The 9644-nt window shown below is 37.5% G+C and overlaps 1 protein-coding gene across 1 annotated transcript in view; it reads left to right on the top strand.

Moving 5' to 3' along the window:
• Window positions 1–1122: 1122 nt before the first annotated feature.
• The window catches only part of LOC111868212 (checkpoint protein HUS1), a gene marked incomplete at its 5' end in the record, with an annotated part of 11162 nt that continues 2640 nt past the window's right edge, over window positions 1123–9644 (top strand). The window contains 5 exon segments of the mRNA XM_023858660.2: window positions 1123–1198; window positions 1474–1680; window positions 4326–4435; window positions 5268–5372; window positions 8775–8952. Coding sequence (XP_023714428.1) covers window positions 1147–1198; window positions 1474–1680; window positions 4326–4435; window positions 5268–5372; window positions 8775–8952 — 652 coding nt within the window.

The raw sequence follows: 9644 nt of genomic DNA, 5'->3' as shown, positions 1-9644 counted from the left end.
ACAACAAAAAATTTGAAAAAGAAAGAACAGAGATCTTATAGACATTTTAACTTGAATTAAGTTTTAAAAAGTGCTAATTTAAAAATCAAATCGACGCGTGTAGATAAACAAAGATTTTATACAATTAGAAAGACTGGTAATTTTAAATTTTAACAAGCAGTGTAACAGCTACGTGAGTGATACACACCAGATGATGGCCATTTAGGGCCGAAACATGTAGTGTGGAGGAGGAAAAGAAGTAAAAACTACAATAAAATTTGTTGCACTTAAGACGGTATTTATCCATATATATAATTTTGCCTCTGGTGATGTATGGGTGTGGAACTTGGTCTCTGACATTAAGGGAGGAACATAGACTAAGGATGTTTGAGAACAGGGTGTTGAGGAGATAATCTGGACTGAAGAAACATGAAGTGACAGGAGGTTGGAGAGAACTGCACAATGAGGAGCTCCATAACTTGTACTCTTCTCCAATGATAATTAGAATGATCAAGTCAAGGAGGATGAGATGGACAGGGCATGTAGCACGAATGGGGAAAAGAGGAATGCATATAGGCTGTTGGTGAGAAAGTCAGAAGGAGAGCGAACACGTGAAAGAACAAGACGTAAATGAGTAGATATTATTAAACTGGATCTTGGAGAGAGAGGATGGAATGGTGTGGATTCGATTGATCTGGCTCAGGATCTGGTTCTGTGGAGGGCTCTTGTGAACACGGTAATGAACCTTCGCGTTCCATAAAATTCGGGGAAGTTCTTAAGTAGCTTCAAAATTGGCGTCTTCCCAAGAAGTGCTCAGCTCAGTGAGTGATCGGCGACTCTTCTCGGAAATTGCGGTTGCGTTGTAGTTGCCAGTTTCTTTGGCGTGCCCTCGTTAGAGTTTACTCGTTCAAATAGTTCCAACATCTCACCATTAGATGTCGATAGATGTAGTACGTGAATAGGCGCATTGCCCACACTTAACGTTGAGATGCGCATCTATTGGAACTATCAGTCCTTGTACTGCTGTGTGCGTTATGTCAGTTATTGTTGTTTGTCAGCTTTGTTAGTTCGGTGAATTCAAATAGGGCTGAAGGACATGTGTTAGGCCGTTATGAAGCGACTCGTTTGAAGCTGTTCCATAAATGTTTCGTCATCTTAAATTCAGTCATGAAGTTCAGGGGCAAAATAGCAGAAAGCGCGTGTATGAGGCAGTTTGCGAGTAAGTTTGATAACTACATAATGTTTGAACATAACCTGTGAAAGCATTCGTCAGTCTAGTCAAATAGAGTATGAGCCACGAGTGTACGACCGATTGTGTTGTAAAGGACTACTGCTTTTTGTATGCTCAAGTATGAATTTTATAGGGAGGGAACATTAGCAACTAATTACATATTCTTTGGAATATTAGGCCATCTACTATATCAGTTCGGTCAAGACTAATAGAATAAAATGTCAATCCTGGATTTTAAAGATTCTTTTATTAATTTTTTTCAGATATAATTGTTACACTAGCAAGACTGTCAAAGTTGTGTGTTGTGCGATTCACAAAGGACTTCATATACTTTATCATTGTGGAAGAAAATGTGACTGTGGGAAAACCCATGGTTTGGAGTGTACTGGAACAGACACACTTTTTTAATGAATACAGCATGACTGGAGTGTCAGAAGATCAAAATGAAATATATCTTGAATTTGAGACAGGCATGTGCTATTAATTAACTGTAAAATAATAAAGCATGGACACTGGTTGGTGACTAACAGTGTGATGAGGGTACAGCTTCACTTGTATAGTATTCAAACTGCATGGGGGGGGGTGATGCAAATAGTTATAGATGTTCATTACACACTGTAAATGTACAGAGCACAATGATAAATGCAATCTATAGTATAGAATCTTATTCATTTAGCAAGTTATCCCAAGCAGTAACGCTTATGATTTGTTACAAATATTATACTGTAGCTACATGATCTGTGTAAGATAATGTTTTTTGTTACTCAGTAAGCACACCATATATTTGGGCATACATGTCAAACATCTAGTGTGTCTATACCAGAATTGTGTCGTCTGAGTAACAATAAACACTTCCAATTTGTGTCTCATTCAAATCTCATCAGGGACACAAGCTATCCAGGCTGAGGGCTTTTGTAGTTTTCCTCAGTTCATCCAACCAGTTATACCCTGACTGTTTCCTTCCGCATCCCACTTCATTATTCACTGTCATCGTACCATTTGATGTGTTATAGTCCGAGTTACTGATTGTGTTGCTACATAGTGACGGCCACTGCCTTCATCATGTAAATTTCAGGAACTGTTTTTAAATAATAATATTCCCACATTCATTGACAGTGCCATAGCTACACAGACAGGCTTGTGTGTACATGTGGACTACTATAAAATTATGTGATCACTTAGATATAGCTAAAAGTAATTAGGGTATATAAATGTGTATAAAAGTATGGCAGTCTATACAACAATATTCTGTATTTAAAAACAAATGTTGATACAATAGTGTCTACTTTTTTAATATAGAATATTGTTGTGTAGACTGCCATACTTTTATACACATTTATATACCCTATTTATGACACAACAGGATGCATACTATTAAGATTAAAAGTAAAGTTTTCCCAGTACTTAATTAAGTAAGTGCCATGTCATGAAGATATACAGGGAAGTGGAGGTGCTGTACCATGCATGCTTAACCTTCACATAAGATGCAGGTGAGCAGTGAGCTTCGTGCTCCAGCTGATTTACACTCAGAGAAAGAGCTGCCAGTACCCTCTGGATAAGAGGGTGCGTAGGCCCCAGGGCTAGTCTGGATATTGTGGAGAAGAGAAAATCTCTTGTCTTTGCTGGGACTCAAATCCTGATTCCTCAGCCTTCCAGGCTGTAGCCCACAGCTATATTAACTGAGCTATACTTAAATCATGTTGAATTTCTTACAACCAACCAAACATAAGTATATATGCTGTGTTCAGCTTACATTCTCTTGCAGGTAATTGTAGTCTGTATGCATTTGCTTTAAAGGCTTACTTAGCAGTGATGGTTTCTTTCTAATCCTTACTTCTAATATCTAACTTCTCTGTTACCTGTTTACTGCCTTGAAACTAGTGGAGAACATACAAAAATATTTTAAAATTCACTCTGTACTCTTGCCAGTCTGTACAGTAACCACAGTTGTCAAAGCACTGCGGTATTGTGGTAGAGTTTTTGAATGCAATTTAAATCCCTATTCCCAATTACACAAGGAAACTTTAGTTTCTCAATTTGTGTGTTATTCCTTCTTTAAAATTCTAGCTGCTATATGATGTGTTCAGAATTACTGGGTTTTTGGACTTTGTCCATCATCTGGTATTCTACAATCTGTAAAACACAACTTTTCAGAAATTGGATCTTTTTCCATCCTCAGGTGTGGGGGAAGACACCTACTCTGTTGGGTCCTGCAGAAAGGGCAGAAATAACTGGACAACCTGTGTTAGATTCACTACAGCTATTTAATCGCTAAGACCAGGGTAATTTGGCGGGAAATAAGATTAAATAGGTGATTAAATAGCTGTAGTGAATCTGACAGGTGTTGCATACGTGGAAGTGTGAGTACTTTAAAATTGTGTACTGTATTTTGTATACTTTGGGCATCTTAAATATTCTTTCCAAGCTGTGGACCAGCAAGTAACCAATGCGTAGACTAAACAAATGTGTGTGTGGTCTCCTCCCCTTCCACACATGTGTGAAGGACAGAACCCAGACTGACTGGGGTACAAGGGCAGACTGCAGCTTGGAGGTGAAGGCAAGACACAGAGGGTCAGATACCAGTTGTCACAAGGGTTAGACGAGCAGGACTGCGGCCTCACCCCTTGTAGGGAATATTTAAAGTGCCTGCCTAATTCTATGTTCGTCATCAAGCATCTCTTGTTCTAACAGTGTAGCACTGTTAAATCCAACTGCTTGCTGTTGTCCTTCCACCTAATCCCAACCCCATACATTGAATTGCTCACTGCTCAGCGAACCTGAATATCCCTGAAATACTGGGATACAACACAGAGATTGTCTAATGATTGAGGTTAGCTCTTTCTAAGGGACTCAACAAAGTAGGTGCCCTCTCCCTCTTGCCTGAGGACAGAAACAGATCCGGTTTCCAAAACGTTGTTTTTTCTAGTTTCAAGAATATCTGATGATGGACAGAGACCAAAAAAATAGTAATTAGTATTATACATTATCATCGCAATCCTTTAGAATCTGTGTAATGTGTTACTTACAAGGAACACAACCATGTCCTGCTAAGGAACAGGAATTTCTCTTTGTGTATGATGTGACATATTTAAGATAAATTTTTCTTACGTTGTAGATGTCATGGCCAAGTCTTTGAGCTCACTCAGAGTTAGTCATGGAGCTAAATCAGTAAAAATGAAACTCACAAATAAGAAGTCCCCATGTCTCACGTTTGAAATACAGCTGGTAAGTAGAGGACACATACGCAGATATATGGGATATTAAACAATTTTTGTATTGTACAATTATTATGAAGTGTGTTTTGGTGAGGTGAGATACTTAATTCTGTATCAAGTACAGAAGTCATCTGAAGCACGTAAAGCTTCTGACTTGTATTTTGGAGACGTTTATTGCAATTCTTGGCTGGGACACCATCTAGACCAAGGTTTTTTTGTGGTTTTTCCTCAGTCTCTCCAGATATATGCAGGAATAGTTACTACCCCTCAAATAGACCATTACATCTTCATTTGCATTCTTTCCAATTCGTTGTTCATTGATTATCCTGCCATTCAAGGTGTTAAGCTATAAGTTAACTATAAACACGATAAAGAAGCCACAGTATAGTCATGTGATTATGAATCATGGTCTATAATAAAGCATTGATGCTTTATATTAAAGTAGCAGTATCTTTTCATTCAGGTGAAGGAACTCAACTTGCTCTTACAGATTCTTGTTATCAAGTGAACTAACTAAACTAACTAACTTCATGGAGCTGAGCCCTTTTTGAGAAGCCGCCAGTTGCGCAGCTACTCAAGAACTTTCTAGCACTTTATGGAACCCGAAGGTTCATTACCATGTTCACGAGAGCCCTCCGCTTGTCCCTATCCTGAGCCAGATTGATCCAGTCCATACCACTCCATCCTATCTCTGTAAGATCCATTTTAATATTGTCCACCGACCTATGTCTTGGTCTTCCTAGTGGTCTCTTTCCTTCTGTAATCAAGTGAAATGCCTTCAAAATTCAAAGGTGGAATGGTAGAGATCGCAATAAGATGTTTGTATGTTTTATTGATTTTAGTCTGAATTGTCACATTCCCGTTTTTGTGTCCATGACATCCCGGTTTCTGTGATACCTCGTAAAGAATGGACTGCACTGCAAGAACCTGTGGTTCCAAACTATGATGTAAGAATGAATATAATTTTATATCCACCTTTTTGCTTTTAATATTTCTTTGTAAAGGAATATAATAGTAATTCATATTGTAAAGGACATGTTGTTATATTACTGTAGCATGTCCATTTGTTATCTCATGAATTTGAAATGTCTTGGCCATTTTGTTTTCAGAAATGAAACATTTAACAAAGATGCACACATGTTAAATTATTCAATTTGCTTGTGCCCACGTGACTTCACTTCATAAAGGCCAAATTTTATTATGGGCTAATTCAAAATTCACAGGAAGGTGATGAAATATCCATAATAAAGGAAAACCCAAATCACTTATGATAAGTGAAGAAAGAAATATTTTAGTAGAACTTGAGGCACATATTGAAACAGGCATCATGGTTAAGACTCTCAGTGCCCAAACCATGAAGAAACTGAAAAAAATTGTCATCCAGTGCAGACCTTTCTCCAATAAGTGGAAGTCATTGAAATGTTTGCCACTGAGGGAACTGGAATCTGCACTTGCTGCTTAGTTCAAGCATGTACAAGAGTAATGCTTCTCTGCATGGCACGCACCTCAGGAGAAGGGTTTAAATGTCTCTTCTTATCTAGAAATAGCCAGCTTCTCAGCTTCCAATGATTGGATAGGCAGATTTAAGAGAAGACACAACATTGCTAACAGAAATCTATCAGATGAGAGTAGGAGCGTTGATTCAGAAAGTGTAGAAGACTGGGAAAATTACCAACTGTTGCAAGAAATAGACATAATAATGATGTCATAATAATGCTGATGAGACTGCTCTATTTTTCAGTCTACAACCTAGCAAGACACTCACTTTTCAAGGACACGTTCTTCCTGGTGATGCAAAATGTGAACAGTTGGTTACTGTGCTCCATGCATGCGGTGAAGATGTAGTGATAAACTGTCATTCTAGTAACTGGATCACGTAGAAATGCACATTGCTTCAAGGAGACTACCTACAAAACATGAAGCTTATAAAAATTCTTGGATGGCCACCAAAATATTTGAATATTACATCACATGACTGGTTATAAAACTGGGTGCTTAAAATTGCAAAATCATGCTTTACAATGATCAGTGTGCTGTCCATCCAAAGACCACATTTTTTGGCAACATCAAAGTTCTATTTCTCCCAGCTAACTATACCACCCACCTACCGCCTTTATATTTGGGAATCATCCACACATTCATGTGCCTTTACAGAAAGCAGATCTGATTTCAAATACCTGCAACCACAGTAGATTGGGGACTGCTCTGAGATGCTGCACATATGAAGCTGTATGTGCTGTCTGCAGTGCACTTAATAGCAAAACCTTGGAGATTGATAACACCTACTGCAATCAACAACTGATTTGTGAAGTGTGGTTTCTCGACTGATCATGTCAGCAGCAATGATGACAGTGCAGTTAAACTCATAGAAGATAAAGAGGAATCTTGGCACAGTTTACAACATCTTGCATTATAGTCTGAGGACTACCCAACATGTGACAGTGATTACGAGGTCTGTGGAGTCTGGTGTGTCAACCAGGTGTTACATCAATATTTGAATAGGCCAAAAGTACAGATATCAATTTGATACTGAGAAATTTGCAAAAAAAGTCGAAAATTAATTATACACAGTGAAAAGGAGAAAAGGAACAGAAGACTGACTGGTTCAAGAAATAGTGTAAGTAGGTATGTACCCTATTTGCCAGTCATTTCAGGCAAATGCTGGGATAGTACCTTGAAATACATCATGGCCGCTTCTTTCCACATCCTTTCCATTCACCAGTTATCACTGTCTGATCTTACCAATGTTGTATAAACACAGCAGTTGATAAAGCATTGTAAAATAAGCCAAGCATCATATTTTCAATTACATTTACATTGTTAGTGTTCAAACATGTGGATTTTAAATGATTTTCTGAAGTTATGGTGTAAAGAAGACACAGTTTTCTTTATGTTGTGACATTCATAGTTCCCTGATTTTACACTTTCTCCAGTTTTACGTTTTCTTAAGTGGTCCCTTATAAAGTGTAAGATCGAGGTTTCAGTGTAATTCTAAGAGACAGTAAAGCAGATACTGGAAATGGAGCAGTAACCTTCACTCTTTGATTTTGCTCCATCCTCACTCTCACCACTGTTGACTGACTATGAAAGGCGGCACCCTACTGCGAAGATTGTACCATAGCTCTAAATATCCTTGTACAAAGCAGTTAACAGTAATACACTATAACTTGGGGACAGTGATTATATAAATTTGTGCCAGATTACCTGTCTGTAATGTAACATGTGGACAGATTCATAGATTGCCATTTGTTTGCAGAATATTTACAATTTATGTTTTCCATCAAATTAACATACCATGATAACAGCATATATACCAAACTTACTTACTCACTCGTGGAGCTGAGCCCTTCTCAGCATTTTATGGAACCCAAAGGTTCATTACCGTGTTCACAAGAGCCATCCCATCCTATCGCTCAAAGATCCATTTTAATATTGTTCACCCACCTATGCCTTGGTCTTCCCAGTGGTCTCTTTCCCACCAATATCCTATATGCATTCCTCGTCTCCTCCATTCGTGCTACGTGCCCTGCCCACCTTATCTTCCTTGAATTGATAATTTTAATTATACTTGAAGAAGAGTACAAGTTATGAAGATCCTCATTATGCAGTTTTCTACAACTTCCTGTCACTTCATCTATCTTCAGTCCAAATATTTTCCTCAGTCTACATAAAAGTGGGCATGTTGCACGCAGAAGAATAAGAGTAATTACGCTATTAAGATGCCATTCAGAATCATGTAAAACAGCTGCCAAAATGATTGTTTTTATTCTCAGGGAAGTAGATGAGGCTGTGGTATAGTAACAGTAGTAACATGATTATTGTGGGAACAACCACTAGCATCATTAAATATACCAGACTGCTACCATCATACATTTTAGTGATTGATTAGTTTTATATATTGTAGAACCTTTAATAATACGTAAATGTTTTTATTTGATAATTACAAATAAAAATATGAATTTTGATGATCATTTGTTTTTATGACACATTTATTACTAGTAATTATACTCTAACCTGTAAGGTATAATCCTTCAGAATCCTAAAGTGTGTGCTTTTATTGAATTGTATCAACCAGGTTTAAATCTCCTGCTACTATGGTGCCAGTGGCCAGATTTAAACTTTACAGTAATTGGATTTGTATTGAATATGCAACACTAGGCTTGCTGGTGCCTGCTGAAACAGTGCATGGGTCGCCATATTTATGCGATGCATATATAATAAAAATTAATGTTTTTGTAAATTTTGAGTTTTTAAACATTGTTTTCCCCAGTATTCTATTTCAAAAGAATTTACTCTTGTACATATGATCATAAAATTTAAGATCTCAGATCTGTTTTTGTGTTCTGCAGGTGAGCATTCAGTTGCCAGGACTGAAGCTCATACGTACTGTCGCAGAGAGAATGAAATCCTTAAGTTCACACATTGTCCTGTTGGCCAACCATGAAGGAGCTTTGATCCTTAAGGTTGAAACACCAGAAGCAACAGTGTCTACACATTTTAAAAATCTCATTATGGAAAATAGTGGAGGTTTGTAAACAAAAAAAGAAGTTTAATATGGCAACATTTCTAAAGAATAACCTATAATCTGTAATATAACATGTCTTTTTGAAGTCTTTACAATTCTGTTAAATGTTGTTGTGCTTGTGGGGGCCTGTTGATCTAAGGTTATCTTGTATCTTTATTTTCATTTCCATTGATCCTTATTGGCTACCAAAGCCATCAGTTATAGAACATGTCACAATTTACATATATTAGTTCAGAGAACAGAAACTAGTCCTCTTATACCTATATTAATAAAAGGAATCATACAATTCAATACTTTAACCAACATGTACAATTCATCAACTAGACATTAATTCCTTATTAAGCTGATTTCGTAAGATATATATACAAGTATCAATTGAAAGTCTTTTATACAATATGCCATATAAATACAAGGTGTGGCAATAAAGAAACCGGATTACTTTTATGACTCATTTCCGGCCACGTCATTGACGAAGAGGAGGGTAGGGCATTGACCCTTGGACTTCCCTCTACCGTCACACAAAGTTTCATTCACGTGCATCGGTTAGTCTGGCCGCGACCATTGTTAGAAGCGGATCGTGTTTCTGAGCTCCGTCGGAATAATGCTGAGTGCTAATGCAGAACAACGTGCTAACATCAAATTCCTCACAAAACTTGGAAAATCTGCCACTGAAACTTACAATTTGTTGACAGAA

Source organism: Cryptotermes secundus, unplaced genomic scaffold (genome assembly GCF_002891405.2).
Source record: "Cryptotermes secundus unplaced genomic scaffold, Csec_1.0 scaffold146, whole genome shotgun sequence".
In the NCBI taxonomy this organism is placed as follows: Eukaryota; Metazoa; Arthropoda; class Insecta; order Blattodea; family Kalotermitidae; genus Cryptotermes; species Cryptotermes secundus.
This window is presented reverse-complemented; position numbering and strand designations above follow the sequence as displayed.